The sequence below is a fragment of the Hemicordylus capensis genome, chromosome 1, assembly GCF_027244095.1.
Source record: "Hemicordylus capensis ecotype Gifberg chromosome 1, rHemCap1.1.pri, whole genome shotgun sequence".
Lineage (NCBI taxonomy): Eukaryota > Metazoa > Chordata > Lepidosauria > Squamata > Cordylidae > Hemicordylus > Hemicordylus capensis.
In genome coordinates, this window is record NC_069657.1 from 305,788,790 (window position 1) to 305,808,662 (window position 19,873).

Genomic DNA, 19,873 nt, shown 5'->3' on the forward strand with positions numbered 1-19,873 from the left:
AGCAACCTGGTCCTTTGGCACCTTAACACACTGCCAGCTAGCAGAGATAGGAGCAGCAGAGATACGAGGAGGTGGGGCAGGAAGCAGTAAATGGCATGGATGCAGTTATTAGGATTGGGATCATTAGCAACCTGATTTCAGTAAGCATCAAATTGTGCCACTGATACTGGGGTTGAGATGGACTGCATCAAGCCAATATATTGTATTGCATCAGGGTGAGTTGCAGGAGCTTAACTGTCCTGAAAAGCCAGCTTCCTTTGATTTTGTAAGTAGAACTTCTGGACCCTGAAGGCAATTGATTTCTATTTACAATACTGAAGAAAGTCTGTTCTTCAGGACAGGTAACTCCCCACCCCACCCAGTTCAATATGATACAATACAGTCTGGTATTGTATCAAATCATATAGCAGCAAGGGGCAAATGTGGAAGGCAATTGAGGAATGGGGCAGTGGCTGAGCCACCTGGAGGTGCACTGCTCAACAGAAGAATTTGTGGGAATCAGCACCTTTAAAAACTTGGATCCTTATGGTCAGACTAGATGTGACATTAAACATGTCTTTGAATCCCACACTTGGGCTTCTTCTCCTCCTCTGCAGATTGCAGCTTTGGGGGCAGTTTTCAGCAGGAAAGTGGGGTAAGGTTCCATGATCTCCATTAGTTCCATGATCCTGGTCTGGATTGAGGCACTGTGGCTGCTGTTGGTTTAAAAGAAAAGAGAGAGAAGAATTGCCAAGCATGGGGTTCAGAGATGCATTTAACATCTCATCTAGTTGAACCCTCAGGGAATAAGACATGGTTTAAATGTACTGGCAAGCATGCAGAGTCCCATGCTGAATGAGATCAGTACATCTCATTTAAACCCAGAGCCTTCCCAGACAACAGGCTTTACCTCAGGATTAAGAGGGTTGAAGTAATGTGAGTTACAGATATTTTGAATTTGCCTAAAAAATCCGATTCAAAAAATGCATTTTTTCACCCCAGACGTAAATCGGGCTAAGCTCCAATAAAAAATGAAAAACCTGAATTGTGTATGGAGTGCTCCCCGATAGCTTGCAGGGACTTCAACTTAAAGCTAGATGATATATGAACACACAATTGCCCTTCCATGGTCAATCAAAGTAAAATTGCCATCTGAGAACATTCCTGATAATCTCAACTGCATGCAGATGATGATACATATTTCTCTTGTACCGTCTAAGTATCAGATCACATGAGGACTTGGAGATTTCTCTTAAACCAAGCTTCCAATGTGAAGAGCAGAAATGGCTTAGCAGCACCCAGTTTTGAAAACATCATATGAAATAGGCACATATCATGATGAATTAAACAATTAAGTGACCAGGACTTGCCATTTTTCATATTTTATTTCATAAGTAGTTCCTGTGATCAAATACAAAGTAGAGAATATGACTCTTGTTCAGGTGTTATCAGTTTTTTCCAAATACAAATGCCTTGAGTATTGGTTAGATGGACATATCCTTGTTCGATACCTGTCAAGAATTAGATTAGCTAAATCTACAACTATGATTCAGCCCCGCAAGGCATGATGGCATCTTGTTGTTCTGTAATTAGTGGCAGATACATTTGTTGCATAATGTTTGAAGTCCTCTGTGTGATGTTAAGTTTTATAACAATATTGATACTGCATCATATCAGATGGTGACCAAAAATGTACACTTTGGGGAGAGACAGTTTATCACAAAACTTGTGTTCTTAAAAGCTTCAGTTTCACTTGGTGATTTGTTTCTAAATCCATTCTTATGCCAATATAGGATTGTTTTAGACAGTAATACTTAGTCTTTTTCACATGTACAGGTTTCTACCAAAAATGTGGTGTATAACTAAAGGTGCTTGCTCTTCAGTATGTATAAGGGGACAGAACTGCACATATTGCAGCAGAGTGACATTAGTTTATGCATGGACATATTATTATTAATGCATGGAAATGTATGTTTCTTCATAATCCATTTTGAACTTCCATAAATGGCACCATTCATCCCATACCATATCTTATGTAGCATGAAAGCTTTGAAGTTAACATGGATACTGTCAAGAGAGCATTTATGGAACTATTTATCTTTTATTTTCAGATATGTTTAATTCATTAATAAGTGTGTTTTTCATGAGCATAACATATATTTGTATTAATGGTGTTCTCCATCACAGGTCCTCACCATTTTACTAAAGAGTCCTATCAATTTAATTCTCTATTATTTAAGATCCATCCATCAACATAGAAGCAAATTCCTTTTCAACATCTCTGCTACACATTGACTCAGCTTGGCAATCTAAAGTTCCCTTGACTCACTCATTAGTTCTGGTGTGTGTGTGTGTGTGTGTGTGTGTGTGTGTGTGTGTGTGTGTGTGTGTGAGAGAGAGAGAGAGAGGGGGGGGGGATGTTGGTTCATTTTCATGGCACTTTCATAGCCCATATACAGAAATGTTCAGAAACTAATCACTTAAATGGAAATAAGAGCTTTTACGTTTTTAAAAATGCAATAATACTGCTGTGAAAACTTTAGTATTATAGTATTAGCATAGTATTATAGTCATGTGGACTGTGGGTGAAATATTAATATCAATAGAGGCTTAAAGCTGTGATCTCATTTAGGTTCTGTGTTCTGTAGGTATGGACTTGATCTGGATGGACTTGATCTGCATTTTTAAAATTTATGAATGTAATTGACTTATTGCTATTGTTTCTTTTAGACTCCCATATTTACAACTGCATAGACATACAGAAGTACTACAGTGAAAAATTTATTGTTGGAATTTTTACTCTGGTGCCCTTGCAGTTTACTCTGCATCTTATTTTCCAGTTCGTTATTGCAGAAAATTAAGCACTTCACAACAGTGGAAAAACTGCAGCCCAAATGTTGGGACACAGCATTGTGTACATACAAATCACGAATTTTGCTGGAAAGAATAATATTTCTAGGTAGAGTCTGTGGAAAGGAGCAGTTTTCCTGTATATGGCAAAGGTTTATCAAGTAATTGCATTAAAACGACACAGCAGCTAGATCTTTAACTTATGTCTTCTATTTCTTAAAACATGTAAAAAGCAATGGAACCCAGATCAACAGAGTGAACTTTCACTTCATGGATACTCAGGATTACGTCTACATTGCTAATGACATGCTCAGATGGGGTGACATTTTAACGTGTTTTGAAAGGTCTTTCACATATCTGTCATCAAAATAATTGAACTGCAAAATAGAATGAAATGTGTCCATTAGTAAGCTATTATCTGTGAAAATGCATTTTAAGTGCATGTATTTTTGATTTGTGTGTGTGTATATATATATGTATATGTATGTGTGTGTATATATGTATATATGTGTGTGTGTGTGTATATATATATATATATATATATATATATATATATATATATATATATATGCTTTTTGCAGAATTTCTAAGCAAGAGAATGCAGACTGTTAGTGTTCAGCTAACATACTTATTTACTAATGGCCTGACTTTATATTCCACTGCCAGTCAGATTCAAGGGAACTATTATTCATACAAAGAAATACCTGGCCTGTCTCCACACACTGAGACAGCAGCAGTGAGCCGCCAAAATCCATACATGACTAAACCCATACATGACATAAGGTTTTGTTGAAGGGGAACAAATAAAGAGGGATGCATTGCTAAATTCTTAGAAGAGAGCCAGTGTGATAGCACATGATTCCTTTGGGCAAGTTGTGGGGATAGAATGGGATTATCCCAGAGCATCTCTCTCCCCCATCTTGAGTGGAATGCTTTGAAGCAAGATATTATTAAGCATATTCTACAGGCAAATGGAGGTACAGGTGGACAATGCTGCCTGTTTGTTTTTCATAGGACGTCACTTTGTCGTGTAGTGCAAGCCTCTGTAGGCATCACGGCAGCTAAGCTCATCAGGAGCTTAGCTGGAGGACTACCACCTTCTGCTGCTGAGTCTTCTACATAGGATATGCTCCCCTCACTTTACCAGAGAACAATATGAGGAAGCCATGGAGGCATGGGGTCTGTTAGTTCAGCAATATGCAACTATGGAGTGGCTAGCAATGACTAGCACAGCCCTCTGATTTTATGGCCTGAGCCCACATTGGGCACAAGCCACTCAACAGTTGCATGCCCGCAGTCTCTTTAATTAGTAGCCTCCATGCCTCTGCTTCCTTCTTGAAGTACCTTCCAGTAAGGGCACGGAAGCCTCCCCACTTTTGTAGCGCTCAGTAGCAGAAACTGGGAGTTCTCCAGTGAGCCTCCTCATGAACCATTGTTGGGCAACATAGGTCTCACTGAACATTCAGGTCGACAGGTGAGTCTTTTAGAAAGGTGATGCATTTTATCTAGGCCTGTGGCTTTCAGTCTGTTACCTTCAGGAAGTATGCACCACATAAAATTTGGCCTAGAAGCCCCTGCATGTCAACCATGTATTGCACATGCCCCATTTCGCCAAACAGTGAGAAGTTCCAGGGATGGCATTTTTCAGACTCTGTTTCCTTTAGTGGAGAGAACACAGGAGGTGTATCGCAGGTTTAGAAATATCTGATCTATTTACAAATATACAAGTAGAGAATAGGTTGGGGGCAAATAACAGACATTCCTACAAGGCAGCAGAACTGCTATCTCACGTCCCTGGGAGAGACCCTGCACCTCCAAAATGCCTTCTGCTGACTCACAACTTCCTCTTTGCCTCTGTCTCTGCCTGCCTGTATCCCAAATTACAGTCTCTCTCTCACACACACACCCTTCTTCCATCAGCCTTTTCCCTTATCACGGCGGGCATGGAAATGGTAGGATTCTTCATACTCTGGTGACTTTATTGCTTGAACACACACACACACACACACACACACACACACACACACACACACAGAGCCAATTATCTTCTATTAGCGCTCCCTGAGAAAACTTCAACTGACCATTCTGGATTATTCATTAATCTGCTTAAAGGAATTGTCTCCTTTTGTGTCACCTAGGACCTTCTGACTTGTGAAACCCCTGAGTTGCAAAGGGTTCTGGGTCATATGCCACACTCTCATTTCATGCAGGGCACTGTCTAGGCCTGGCCTTACCACTGCCTTACAAAATGGAGAGAGTGTTCTAGAACATATCCAATACTCCTCTGTATTGCAGGAGAGGATAAGTAGTGGTGGGCAGTCTTTTTTCATGAAATTTTGTGTAGCATTACTGAATTTCTCATTAATAGGATCACTGAAACCTCTGAGAAAACCCAAGGGTCACTGAAACAGATTAAAGGGAGGATTAAGCTTTTTGCCGCCCATAGGCAAAAAGGCTTTTGCCCCCCTTTTACCTTTTAAAAAAAGTTTGCCTTTTTTTGTAATAAGGTAGAAGGGGAGGGACTTTCTCCTCTCCTTGCTGCAGATGCCACTGCCCACAGAGAGGGGCACCAAAATTTGAGGAGGGGCAAAATTTGCTGTTCCTCAAACTTTGCCACCGTAGGCAAATGCCTACTCTGCCTCTCCTTTAATCCACCACTGAACAGATTTGAAAACTGTCCGAGGTTTATAAATAAAATTAGAAAACCATGGGTGCAGTCCAGCTCCATTAAAATGAATGAGAGTTTTGCCATTTATTTCAGTGGCTGATTACCCTAAACAAAGCAAAATTTATTAGAATACTTGATGTTTTGCTGTTTAGATTGATGTATCTAAAATGTTTATAAGCTCACTTTGTGAGTGTAAAAACTTAATTAAAAGCTATTATGTTTGTTCTCTTATAAAAAGTGAAATAAATAAAGAACAGCAAGATAAAAATTGAATGAACCTTCCTTTAAATTTTACACAACAAGAACTGAATTGGTCAGGAGCTCAATACCACTCACATAAAAAAGTAGATAAATTCATGGGAAACTGAATTCTCCGCAGCTGTTCTTTAGGGCAGTTGGAGTGTTTAGAGAGTGCTTATGTTATAGTCCCAAATCAAACTTTGGGAATATAGAATATACCTGCATAATCATAACATTTTTAGGACAATACTCTGTAAATGTGAATATTCATGTTGATCCAGATGTAAAATATATTTCAGAATACACTTTCCTTGTTGTTATAGCTCTTGCTTCTCTCTCTTTCCCTCTTCCTTTCTCTTTTCCTTTCTCTGTCTTTTAGAGACAGGCAACAAGAAGCTAAAAAGCACGATTCAGAGAAGCACAGAAACAGGGATGGCAGCTGAAATGAGAAGTCGTATGGTTCGGCAACCAAGTCGGGAGTCAACTGATGGCAGCATCAACAGCTACAGCTCAGAGGGAAAGTAGGTTGAAGCCTCATGTGATCAGGACCTCTCCATCCATTCAGTGAATGGGATGTTTGTCCTAGATTCGGATCGACCACAGGGCCTGAGCAGGCCTAGTGCTGATGCTTCTATTTGCAGTGCTGCATAGGTGATGACCTAACCATGAGGCCACAACAGGGATAGGCAAGGCAAGCTTTTAAAAGGCAGAAAGGAAAAGGAAAAGGTGGAGATAGCAAAAATGATGCATTGCCTATATAGATGAGGGACATGGAGTTAGGAGATACAGTGTGATAGCCTTGGCTCTAAAAGCCCTATCACCTAGTTCCATATGGATAAAGAAACTGCAGTTTCTCCACACTTAATAAATAAACTTCAGAGATTAGATGATTTTCTTATTTATTGTATTTCTATACTGCTTGATATAGAAATCTCCAGGTGGTGTACAAATTAAAACATAATATAAAAAACAACAACAATTAAAATTCATAAAACAGATAAAATTTCAATAAATAAAAACATTACAATTTAAATGTTTGTATGTGTTATATGTGTTATCATTTTATATTATATAACATAATGCCTAGCTGTCCTGCTGAAGTGCCATATGGGCAGCTAGAAATTAAGGGTGTGCACAGAACCATCTGGCCCAGTTCGGTTCGAGGCCGGAGTGGCCTCAAATGGAACCGGGCCAGTTCTGTCCGGCCCCCATCAATCTCCGGTCCGGTCTGGTGGGGGTCCATGATTTTTTTTTAAAGTTAATGATAAATACCTGTAGCCCCTTTGGGGGGCTTGCTGTAGGCCTCAGGGGGGTCCATGAGTGTTCCCCCTCCCCCTGCCAGCCTCCCTCATCACTGCCACGGCCAGGTAAATGTTATATTTTTGGCCCATTCGGGCCTCCATAAAGGCAAGCGGCGGCCATTTTGGCCGCTGTCGCGCATGCGCAAATGCCCTCTGTGAGGCTGTAGGCCATGCCAGGCCTCGCAGAGGGCATTTGTGCATGTGAGGCGGTGGCCAAAATGGCCACCGCTCGCCTTTACAGAGGCCCGAAAGGGTAAAAAATACCACATTTACCCAGCCACGGCAGTGATGAGGGAGGCCAGTGATGGAGGGGGAATCCTCGCAGACCCCACCACCACCACCATGGCCTACAGCAAGTCCTCCCCAAAGGGGGGGTAAGATCTGAGATAAGATCTCAGATCTTATACCGTGTTTCCCCGAAAATAAGACAGTGTCTTATATTAATTTTAGCCCCCAAAAATGCACTAGGGCAATTAGCGGTACATCAGAAATTACTGCTAGGTCTTACTTTCGGGGTAGGTCTTACTTTCGGGAAAACAGGGTACTAATACTAAGATCTGAGATAAATCTGAGATTCTGACCTTGGCATGGGTTCACACAATCATTCCAGTGTTGGTAGCCCATATTAAACCTAGATTTGAACAATTGTGTGAACCAGGCCTCTGTGCCCATGAAAATACTGTGCAGACCATACTGATTTCATGGAGTTAAATACAAAACTTAGCTATAGCTCTTGATCTCCTCGCACATGTAGCTTTTGATCTTGCACATATTACATCATCATGTTTATTTACGGTCATAGACCAAAATTAACATACATAATAATACACATAATAGTAGTAATATATACATAGTATAATCAGGAACATGGACTCATCCTAATCAGCAGTTTCCCGTTTGCATAATCTGGTTTACCATCTGTTGTCTAGCCTTCTTAGCTGCCTCACAGAACTTAGCAACTTTAAATGTTACTTCCTCCTTCTGATCTGAGAGCAGATAGTTGACGTAAAATGCATCTGTGTGACCTGGGAAATCAGTCAGTAATGAGGAAATATAACAAGTTCGTAAGTCCCTATAGAAGAGACAGCGGAGTAAAATGTGAAAGATAGACTCCTGTTCTCCAGAGCCACAAGGGCATAGTCTCTGTTCTTTTGGGATCCCTCTAAATTTACCTTCTAGTTCAGCTGAAGGTAGCACATTAAATCTGGCCAGTGTAAACATCCTGCGATACTTAGTAATGGTAATCTTACCCAGGTAATTCGCAGGTTTAGTTTTATACATTTGTAGACCTAGGAAAACTTCTTTAGAGATTAAAGATCGATCAGTCTGCATTTCCATATCATAGATCCGCTGCTTTAATATCAGCCTTGCGCGACAAAAACCCATTTCTAGTAAATCATTGCACATATTACATATTACCCATCTCTGCTGTATCTAGTTTTCTCATAAATGCAACACTCAGCACATACATGAAATGTCCTAAATATTATGGGAATGTAAGGAGGATGATACAGTAAGGAGAACAATACAGTACTTCCCATAAATATTTTCACTTGAGCAAGAATTACATGGTTTCATAACAAATGTCTGCATCATTACTCTCTTTACTAGTATCTTAACATTATCTCTATGAATTGCTTAAATTCCTAAAACCACAGCCTTGGCTCTAATAAGGTTCAGTTTACAAACATTGCACACATTATTCTATTACATTTCTACAAGGCTATGGATTTGGAGAAGCAGGACCACATTGTTCATAATAAACCACTATTTCTGTTTTATTTTGCTTGTTTTACTGCAGCCTAATATTTCCCGGAGTTCGCCTTGGTGCTGACAGTCAGTTCAGTGATTTCCTTGATGGACTTGGACCTGCCCAGCTTGTTGGTCGACAGACCTTAGCAACTCCTGCCATGGGTAAGAGTATTGTTTTTGTTTAGATATGATACCCCAATCAATGTAATCTCTGGGGACTGACTACTACAAAGCAGGACTGCCCTTGAAGTTGGTTCAGAAACTGTTGTTCGTGCACAAAGCCTGTTTACTGGGAAGCCAAGCTCATATTCAATACATGCTGTGGAAACTGCACTGGCTGACACAAATCAGGTTGCTAATTTTAACCTATCAATCCCTTCTGGTTCTCGCATATGTGAGAGCACTTCTCCTAGCAAGAGCCTCTCACCCACTATCCACTGTGGAGGCCTGCTCAGTTCCTCTGATTCAAGAAAATAAATCTGTGATGGGATAGGCTAGGGCTTTTTCTATGTGAGCCTGGTTTCATTAACCAGTTGAGGCCTAATGGAGCCAGAGGCCAAAAGCATTTTTTTTTAAAACAAAATTTAAGCTAATACCATGGTGATATTTTTCTCATGTTGGTCTTTTTCTCCTGTCACTTTTATTGTTCATGTTAGTATGATTTTAACCATTTCATGCTGCGTTAAGAGGCTACTTTTATGGCTTGAGTTGTAGGAAGGCTGGTATGGATTTTTTTATTTAAAACATTAAATAAATAGTTCAAATTTAGAAAACCATGAAACACATTTATCTTTCTGTGAGTAATCATTGTTGTGAAGGTTAATGTGATACTAATATCCCTTTCTTTCAGGTGATATTCAAATTGGAATGGTGGATAAGAAAGGCCAGTTAGAAGTAGAAGTCATCAGAGCCCGAGGTCTCACACAAAAGCCTGGTTCTAAATCTACCCCTGGTAAGACAAGCTCTATATTATGAAGGCCAGGCAAATTTGGTTTGGCTCCATGATGTTCAGATATATTCCTCAGGTTTATTTATTTAGAATATTTATATGCCACTTTTCAACAACAAAAAAGGGGTGACAATCTAAAAGAAGGCAAAAGTGGGGTCACCAGCAAAGAACTACTTGGAAGGATGCTATGCTGGGTTGAATATTTTATTTGTTTCTTTATTTTTTAATCATTATATTTATATAATAAATATAATAATTTTTATTATTATATTATATTTATTTTTGTATAATAAATATAATTTTGTTTGTTTGTTTGTTTGTTTAGAATATTTCTATACCACCCAAAACTTGCATCTTTGGGAGGTTTACATATAAAATCACAATTAAGATCATTTAAAACCTTTAAAACATTAAAAACTATAAATCTAATTAAAAGCCCGGGTGAATAAATGTGTCTTCAGTGCCTTTTTAAAAGTTGCCAGAGATGGGGAGGGTCTTATTCCAACAGGGAGTGTATTCCAAAGTCCAGGGGCAGCAACAGAAAAGGCCTGTTCCTGAGTAGCTGCCGAACAAGTTGGCGTGAACCGCAGACAAGTTGGCGTGAACCTCTCCAGATGATCTTAACAGGCGGTGGGGCTCATGGCAAAAAAGACGTTCTCTTAAATACCCAGGGCTTACGCTGTTTAGGGCTTTATAGGTAATAACCACCACCTTGTATTTTGCCCAGAAACCTATTGGCAGCCAGTGTAGTTCCTTCAACACAGGAGTAATATGGTCTCTCTTAGATGACCCAGAGACCAACCTGGCTACCGCATTCTGGACCAACTGCAGTTTCCAGACTACATACAAAGGTAGTCCAACATAGAGTACATTGCAGTAATCTAGCCTAGAGGTTACCAGCATATGTACCACCATTTTGAGGTTGTTCATCTCAAGAAATGGACACAGCTGATGTATCAGCCAAAGCCGATAAAAAGCACCTCTGGCCGCCACCTCAACCTGGGACACCAGGGAGATGTTCAGATCCAGAAGCACCCCCAGATTGCGTACCTGACCACATCCAGAACCGGCAGATCAAAATTGTCTCCTAAGTTCCAACACCACACAATAAGTACCTCCGTCTTATCTGGATTCAGCCTCAGTTTGTTATCCCTTCTCCAGTCCATTACTGACTCCAGGCAAGCATTTAGGGAGATTATGCCTTCTCGCGATGAGGTTGACATGGAGAAATAGATTTGGGTGTCATCAGCATACAAATCTCCTGATGATCTCTCCCAGCGGTTTCATGTAGATGTTAAACAGCATTGGAGACAATATGGAGCCCTGGGAGACACCATACGGAAGTTCAGTCTCGTTCAATCGTACGAGTGTCCGATTGCTTTGGGGTTTGGGTGCCAGGTACCCCTGGGTGCCAGCTACCATCGTATCGATTTTTGGATGTCTGAACTGGTTCGAACCGGTTGGAATCGAACCATGCCCTGGTTCAGTTCAAATTTGAACCTGCAGCTCAAACCTGATGGCTGGTTCAGTTCAAATTCGAACCTTCGAACCACCCTGGTTTGAATTTGAACTGGTTTGCACATCCCTACTGGGTGTTTTCACACAGGGCTTTTAGCTCACATCTCCTCCAGAATCAGAATCAGAATCAGAATCAATTTTATTACAGCCTTAAGCCAACCAGAAAGAAAACACTCGGAAAAACATACAGCAGTACAATAAATAACAATATAAAAAATATAGAAACAGACATGCAGGTAAAACTAAAAATACATTATAAAAAACCATGGCGGGATGTCTGTCTCATAGCCCCATAAGTGAACCTAGCCACTATCCTGGTGACTTCGTCATTAGTGTCAGCCAGGCAGTAGTTAAGATAAAAGGAATCAGGCCTACCGGGGAACTGCTGTAAAATAGGAGCCAATAATTCTCTCCTAGAATCACGATATAAGGGGCAATATAGCAAGATGTGAATGACAGTTTCAAGGCGACCCTCTCCTCATGAGCCCAACCCCAAAGCAGTAGGATCTTTAGAAAACCTGCTTAGGAGTATAGCAGAAGGTAATACATTCAACCTAGCCCTAGCAAAAGCCGACCTGAATTTGACGAAGTGGAGGGAAGATAAATATCTGACAGCCTGGTTTCCAGCTGGGAGGGAGACGCCAAGAAATAAGGGGGAGCATCTCCTCCAGAATGGAGGGTGTGCATTCACATATCAGCCAGATTTACCCCAAAGTCCCTGCGAGCTATCGGGGAGCACTTCACACATGATTTGGGTCTTTCATTGCACATTAGAGTGTAGCTCAATTGATATCCAGGGTTTTTTAAAAAACCACTTTTTGCGTTGTTTTTTTTGAGCAACTTTGAACTTGCAATAAAGCCTCACAGTAAACTCATGGTAAAGACTGCTATCTGGAAACCCTTCCGGATGATGCCATATAAAAGTTCACTTTTTGAGGAACAACAGTCTCCAAGCAACACAGTCTGGAATCTGCCCAAGTGGTAGGAGCAGAACCACTGCAAAAGTGACTCCCACTCCCAACCCGTTCAGATGGTCCAGAAGGATACCGTGGTTGAGAAAAAAAGCTGCCAAAAGATTCAGAAGGACCAACAGAGTCACACTCCCTCTGTCAATTCCTAATTGGAGATGATCCATGAGGCTAACTAAGGAAACCAGTTTGAAAAGGGTCTAGATAATGAGTTTCCTCCAAGACTAGGAACACAGGAAACTGCCTTTATATATTTAGTTAGTTAGTTAGTTAGTTAAATATTTATATCCCGCCCTTCAAGTACACTACTGCTCAGGGCAGCTCACAACAATAAAATAGATAAAATGTAAAATAAAACTAATACAATTAACCCAATTAAATAAACAAGTTAAAAGTCCCAGCTAAAACTAAAATCAGAATTAAGTTTCAAATTAAAAGTTATTTTAAAAGCTAAAAACTGAGGATTATAAACATTTATAATTATAAAACTTATAAACATTATACTGAATCAGACCATGGGTCCATCCTGCTCAGTATTGTCTACACAGACTGGCAGCAGCTTCTCCAAGGTTGCAGGCAGGAGTCTCTCTCAGTCCTATCTTGGAGATGCCAGGAAGGGAACTTGGAACTTTCTGCATGTGAGCACCACCCTCTCAATTACCTTGACCAGCCATGGAAGGTTGGAGATAAGCCTATCGTTGCTTAACTCTGATGGATCCAATGCAGGCTTCTTCAGAAGGAATAGGAATGTTGCCTTCACCCTGCCTTCCCTTGGTGGTGGGTGGGGTGGTGGGTGTGGTGGTGCCTTAGATGCAGAACAATAGCTGCAGCAGTAACAGTTGCTGCCCACCCACATCCATGGCCACCAAGGTAAGGATAGGGGGCCCACTGAATTAGGTAAGGTCTCACACTTTATCCTTTACTTCCTTCTCAGTCCTGTAATATCTTATGCATTGCTAATCACCATTTCTTCCTCTCTTTGGGGACATTATTGGTTTTACTGAACATATTTCTGCCCCGGAACTATTTCTGCTCCTAGTTTGATGCTCTAACAACAGTTGGAAATCAAATACAAGTTTCCGGGAAATTAAAATAGATACAGTGTGATCTGTAGGGTCACCATACGGATCTAGTCCCTGTCTTATGAGCTGGTCAACAAGTACCAGAATGCATGTGGCTTTAAAGGATCACTTGCACTCAGTATATCCAGTCCCCTAGAAAAGCTGCATGCAGAGTACTCTTCTGACATTCAAGAAGAACAGAGGCAATATTGACCATAGGGAAAACTTCTGCTTTATCCCATTCTCCATGAATTAAAACACAGAGCTCTCTGTGGTCTCTTGAAGTAGAGGATGAAAATATGTTGCATGCTCAGCCCCATTGGATTGTTTTACACACTTGAGTAGCATGACACAATTTGACAGAATTCCTTAATAAACTAAGTGGGAGTCTTAAGCTTTTAGCATGGATAAAAGAAGAGATTCTGAGAGTTAATATCAAAACTTTAGAAAGAATCTTCCATTGCAATGCTAATAAATTCAAGTCTGGAAAACTGGCTCCATAAAAAGCATACAGGAGAAAAGGCAAGCAAATAAATGAGGGGTGTGGAGGCTGCATAACAGAATATTGGCCTGGTGTTACTTTAGGCAAGTCAATAAGTGGTAATCTAGCTAGAAGCACAGAAACTCATAAACAGAATCACTGATATAATGAAAACTACTATTTTTAGATGCCTCCACCAGGGGGAAAATTTCATTTTCCAGCTCAGTTCGTTTGTGCTAAAACAATAAACAAACACTCATAAGAAGTCCAGCTTCTCTCAAACATTCCTTCCTAGTCCATAAATACAATGTTTGACCAGTTTTTCTTAAGCAATGCTGTGCATTGTGTACGATCAGAATGGAGTGGGCAACTTCTTCCTTGCTGGCAAGCACATTGGTTGACATCCAGAGCTGCCTTCCACAAGCATGCCAGGCAGATGCACTGGTGCAAGGGAGAGCTTCCCCATTACTGCTGCAGCTGGGCAGCCTCCACGCTTTCTGTGTCCCATAGAGGGCACTTCCAGAACCAGAGCAAATCATCACAATTCGCTTCCCCCTGCTGCATGCCTGAGGCTGCATGACCCCAGTGCTTCTCGGAAAGCTCCCACTTGCTCTAGGGCAGTGTTTCTCAACGTTTTTGAAGTCATGGACTGGTACATTATTCGTGTGCAGTTTCCCAGACCAGCAGTTAGTAAGGGGGTCACCCCCCTCACCCCCAACCCCAACCCCAGGCACCCCCCAAAAACAATTTCAGGCAGCTCTCTGGAGCTCATTTCCAGGCAGCCCTCACTGCTGGATAATGTTGATTTCGAGGAAGCGAAATGAACATTATCTAGCAGCGAAGGCTGCCTGGAAATGAACTCTGAAAAGCTCCTGCCTGCCCTCACTGGCCCGAAATTGTATTTTGGGGGGGGGTGATTTTTATTAGTGATGCCTCACGGACCGGTACCCAATACCTTGTGGACCAGCTCCGGTCTGTCCACACTGCTCTAGTGCATCTTCCTGGGGAACTACTGGAAGACTGGGCTGGATATCAACTAGTGATTGTAGCTCGGAGAAGGCTCAAATGTGCATTTTTCAGAAAATCCTTGTGACATGTTTGCCAAGCTCCACCCAATTATAACCTCGTAAACGAAAGGGGAGAAGCTTGTCAAATGTCAGGGGAGAGTAATATAACTGTGTAAATGTAACTGTGAAAACCATGGCAGAGTTAGAATTCAGGATGAAGATGAAGAAAGAAGTAGGGGTGTGCAATTTGGATTTTTGGTGTTTCAATTCGGATCCGAACCGAAACACCCCTGTTCTGTTTTGTATCCGAATATTCCCCATTCGAATCACCCCTGATTCGATTCGGATCCAAATTAATCCAAATCTGAATCTGAATCGATTTGGATTAAAAATGGGTCCTGGGGCCAAACGAGTGGGGTGGGGTGATAGTGCCCAATGGGTGGAAGCTACCACCCAAATTGCAGAGGGATTGGTCAAAGGGCTGGTTTTTGGTGAATTTTTGAAATTTTAGTGTCTTTGGGGCAGATTGGGGGCATAACGTGGGATCTGGGCCAAAAGAGTGGGGTGGGGTGGTAGTGCTTAATGGGTGGAGGCTACAACCCCAATTTCAGAGTGATTGGGCAAAGGGGTGATTTTTGGTGAATTGTTGAAGTTTACGCATCTTTAAGGTTTTCCCCCATTAGGTATAATGGAGGGTGTATCGCTTCACGTCAGGGGAAAGGGGTGGCCTAGAGCGGTGTGGGGTTGGTGGTAGTGCCGGGTAGAATAGGATTTTCAATGAGACACCATGTATCCACTCTAATTTGCTATCATAGAATCCACACTCAGAATACCTCAGAAACAAAAGAACCCTGTACCCCATGGGTTGGCACCCTATGTGCACTACACCACCACTCACTCTGGGCCACTCCAGCACCCCCCAAGTGCACTTATGGGGCTGCTGAAAGCTCCATTATACCTTATGAGGAAAAACCTTAAAGACGCGTAAACTTCAACAATTCACCAAAAATCAGCCCTCTGCCCAAATCCTTTGAAAAAATTCAGGTAGCTTCCTTGCCCCTACCTGGCACTACCACCAACCCCACACCGCTCTAGGCCCCCAATCTGTCCCAAAGACACTAAAACTTCAAAAATTCACCAAAAAGCAGCCCTTTGCCCAATCCCTCTGAAATTGGGGTGGTAGCCTCCACCCATTAGGCACTACCACTCCACCCCACTATTTTCCCCCTGGGACCCAAAATTCGAGCAGATGTCACATCAGACCTTTTTGCATTGAGGTCAATGGGAGGCAAAAAGGCGGGAAGTTCAAATAGACGTCATTGCTCAAAATGGGGGGGGGGCGGGAGAAGGCCACAAAATGGAGGTCCGAAACATCCGAATATTTCGGATCCGAAACGGGTTATTCATTTCGGATCCAAAATTTTTCGGAAATCTTCGGGAGTGATTTGGTTTGGCTCCAAATCACCCAAAATTGGCCGTTTCGGGTACAGATTTTTCTGCACCCAAAACGTTTCACACATCCCTAGAAAGAATGCCCTTGTGCTCCACAGAAGATACCATCTCTTATTTATACAAATCTGTCAGGTGCTGCATCAAAAACTAAACAGGACCTTGGCTGCAGCCACATAACTAGAATTTGTGGCAAAAGGAAAAACAGATGTAGAGGGGAAAGTGGGAAACTTTACACTGATTGGAAGCACCTAAAAGAAACACATATAGTAAAATCTACAATAAGTACTGTATGAGTAGGAAAAGAATCAAGAAGGATATTCCTTCATTCTCCAGAGCCTTTGCTTACTCTTTAAAAATATGACTTGGATAATTTTTGATTACTTATTTTTCTTTACACTTTTCTGATGTAAATGTCTTGAGTCACTAATTTAAGCTTTAAAGCTGATTTTGCTTCCCTTCCACAGCTCCATATGTCAAAGTGTATCTGTTGGACAATGGGGCTTGTATAGCCAAGAAGAAGACTAGGATTGCAAGGAAAACCCTTGACCCTTTATATCAACAGACACTGGTTTTTGATGAAAGTCCACAGGGTAAAGTCCTTCAGGTCAGTAACTGTTTCATCTCATTTCAGCCCCTGATTTAAAAACGCTGTTTTACAAGGATATGACTAATCCCAGTCGTACCACAAAAGCTACTGTGCATACTTAACTTTACAAATGCTACAGTATCCCTAATGCCAATTGTGGTCACAGAAACAAGGCTCGGGATTTATCAAATCAGGGATGAGCCTCTGCCCAGAAACCTGAGAATCCAGATTATTTTCCTAGGTTCCTTGGAAAGTGATTCTTTCCTATTTTCAATACACCAGGGCACAAATTAAATAAGGAAGATAGTGGCAGCACCAGAAAAAATATAGATATATGGGGAAGGGCTGATTCTGAAAAACAGAAAGCTCTGCCTAGCAAATTAAAGCATCCCAAGTAAAAATATCTCTACATCTTGCATCAATGCTCTGATCTTAAACATATTTATTTACTCAGAAGGAACATACACATATTTAACAACAGTTTGCATAGACTTATTTTTAAGATTACCCTCATCTTTTAGATTACAGGTTTAATTACCAATCTGAGATAAAATTCTTTTTCTATTTATAGTTTTGAGTTCATTCTTGATCTTGCTAAACATGCAGAGAATAATAATGAGAAAGCTTCCTGATCTGTTTCATAGATATCTATCTTGTGCAGGTGAAAAGGTTTGCATTTAAGAGTTTGAATGGCAGAAAATCAAGGGAGAAGCTCTTCCCAGCATTAACTTGTTCTGTTAATAAGCTTCAAGTGTTGAATTTCATGCCTGTTATGCAACTGTTAAAGATGCAGGAACCCTGACATAGAAAAGGATAATAGCCACAGATACAAAATTGTATCAGAGGTATCTGAAGAAATGATTCAGTAAAGCAATCCTAATGTGCTGAGCAAGCCAGTTAATACTTCTTGGCACATCCCTAAGATAACCATTGACTATGTTGCACTAAATTTTTGCAAGCAGCATTTTCAAAGTGAAAAATAGACTATCCTCTTCAATAGAAATCCTCTTCAATAAAGCTCATTTTTGTTTTGTTTTTGTTTTGTTGCACACCTGTTTGCTGGTTCTTCAATTAGGGTGTGCACGAATGGTTCATGCAGAACTGGTTCACCTTGAACCAGGGCCAGTTAATAAATTTGATTGCGGACCGGACTGGACCAAGTCTGGTTCGGGCAAACTGGTTCTGCATGAAATGGGCAGCTGGACGGGGCAGCAGGAGATGTAAAGTACTGCTTACGCTGCTGGCTTGGCTGCCGGCACCACTGCTCACCATCCCAGCGACCCCAGGCATGCCCCCCTCTCCTTTTACCAAGCTTCTAGCTCAGCGGTTGCTCAGTTCTGGCCTCCGCACACGTGCGGAGGCCTAGCCATCTTATTTATTTATTATTTCTCTGTGTAAACCACCCTGAGCCATGTTTGGAATTATTATTATTATTATTCAATAGCCATCCAAATGGCATCTGCAAATGTGCAGGCACCACACAAATGGCCTCTGTGCATGTGCAGAGGCCAGAACCGAGCAGCTGCTGAGCCAGTGACTTGATAAAAGGAGAAAGTAGCACACCTGGGGATTCTGGGAGGGTAAGCAGCAGTACTAGCAGCCATGCTGGCAGGGTAAGCAGCACTTTTCATCTATCGCCACTGCTACCCAGCCACTCCTTACCTCCTGAAGGGCCCCCACCTCTCTGTACTTGTAAAGGGGAATCCTCACCGGATTCCCCTTTACCACTATATCCCCCAAACTGGTTCAGCCCAATTTGATGACCAAACTGACCTGGACCAGTCCAAGTTGGTTCGAATCCAGTTTGGATTGAAACCAAACTGGCCAAACCAGTTCCGTGAACACCCCTATCTCCAATGCTATTCTTAGGGATTCTTGATCCCTGTCAGTCAGGAATCACATAATGAATATGATGATGTCATGGCACCTTGTAGTCATTTGGCTTTGTGATTTTGTCATTAAAGGACAGTGAACCCCCCTCATTGCCCTCATTCTGAGTGGGGCGGGGGAAGGAATTTCAACCAAGGCAGGTTGAACAAGGCTAAAGCTCCCTGTCTTGACATGCTCTTTTGGCAGTTTCACTGCTGCATGGTGAGACTTTCATCTAGGGATGTGCACGAAAATGATTTTGTGTTTTGTTTTGAGCTTGAAACTAAATGCAGACAGCCAAAACATTTCATTGAAATGACAGTCAACCTGGTTGTTTCAACAAAACAAAACCTGAAACGTTTCAAGGGTTTTGGCCATAGGGAACAATGGGCAAACTTGAAACACCCCTGTGGATTGGGTGATAGGGCATGATGGGTGCTATCTACCCACACACACAAAAAGGGCAAGCAGGCGATTTTAAACAAATTGTTAACCTTTCTCTCAAATCCCTGTTGGGAATTCTCTCTGGTAGGAGAAACCCTTTTTCATTATAGCAATGTGCACAGAGGCACAACACAGCAGAATTTAGTTAGGCATGCGTGTATGCTGAGAGTAAAGTAACTTGGAGCCCGTTCATAGTTTCAAATCAATATAAGTGGTATTTATTAGAGAACTCCATTCTAGATAGGAAAGTGAGGAGTTAGGATCTCTAATCTAGCTAGCTAGCTGGATGCAGATGGATTCTGCATCTCTGCACACATGGTGCAGGGAGAGGAGCTTGCATGTTGCGAGGTAGAAGGAACAGGAAGAGAAAGGGAGAGAGGAAGTGCAAAAGCAGGAAGGAAGGAAGTTAGTCCCTGAGAGCAGCAATCTACATTCCAAAGGAATAGTGTCAGAGCAGTAGAGAAGGGATGACCAATGTCTTGACATTCAATTTCTATACCGCCCTTCCAAAAATGGCTCAGGGCGGTTTACGCAGAGAAATAATAAATAAATAAGATGGCTCCCTGTCCCCGAAGGGCTCACATTCTAAAAAGAAACATTAGACAGACACCAGCAACAGTCACTGGAGGTACGGTGCTGGGGGTGGATAGGGCCAGTTACTCTACCCCTGCTAAATAAAGAGAATCACCACAGTAAAAGGTGCCTCTTTGCCCAGTTAGCAAGGGACACTAGTCAGACTAGTCACTAG

General features: G+C 41.6%; 1 protein-coding gene across 50 annotated transcripts in view; it reads left to right on the forward strand.

The window, feature by feature from the left end:
- Positions 1 to 19,873, forward strand: part of RIMS1 (regulating synaptic membrane exocytosis 1) — a 382,988-nt gene that overhangs the window by 359,291 nt on the left and 3,824 nt on the right. For all 50 annotated transcript variants that reach the window (XM_053286849.1, XM_053286844.1, XM_053286835.1 and 47 more), the window contains 4 exons: positions 6,117 to 6,258; positions 8,840 to 8,952; positions 9,641 to 9,742; positions 16,691 to 16,830. In XM_053286849.1, coding sequence (XP_053142824.1) covers positions 6,117 to 6,258; positions 8,840 to 8,952; positions 9,641 to 9,742; positions 16,691 to 16,830 — 497 coding nt within the window. The remainder of the gene's footprint in view (positions 1 to 6,116; positions 6,259 to 8,839; positions 8,953 to 9,640; positions 9,743 to 16,690; positions 16,831 to 19,873) is intronic.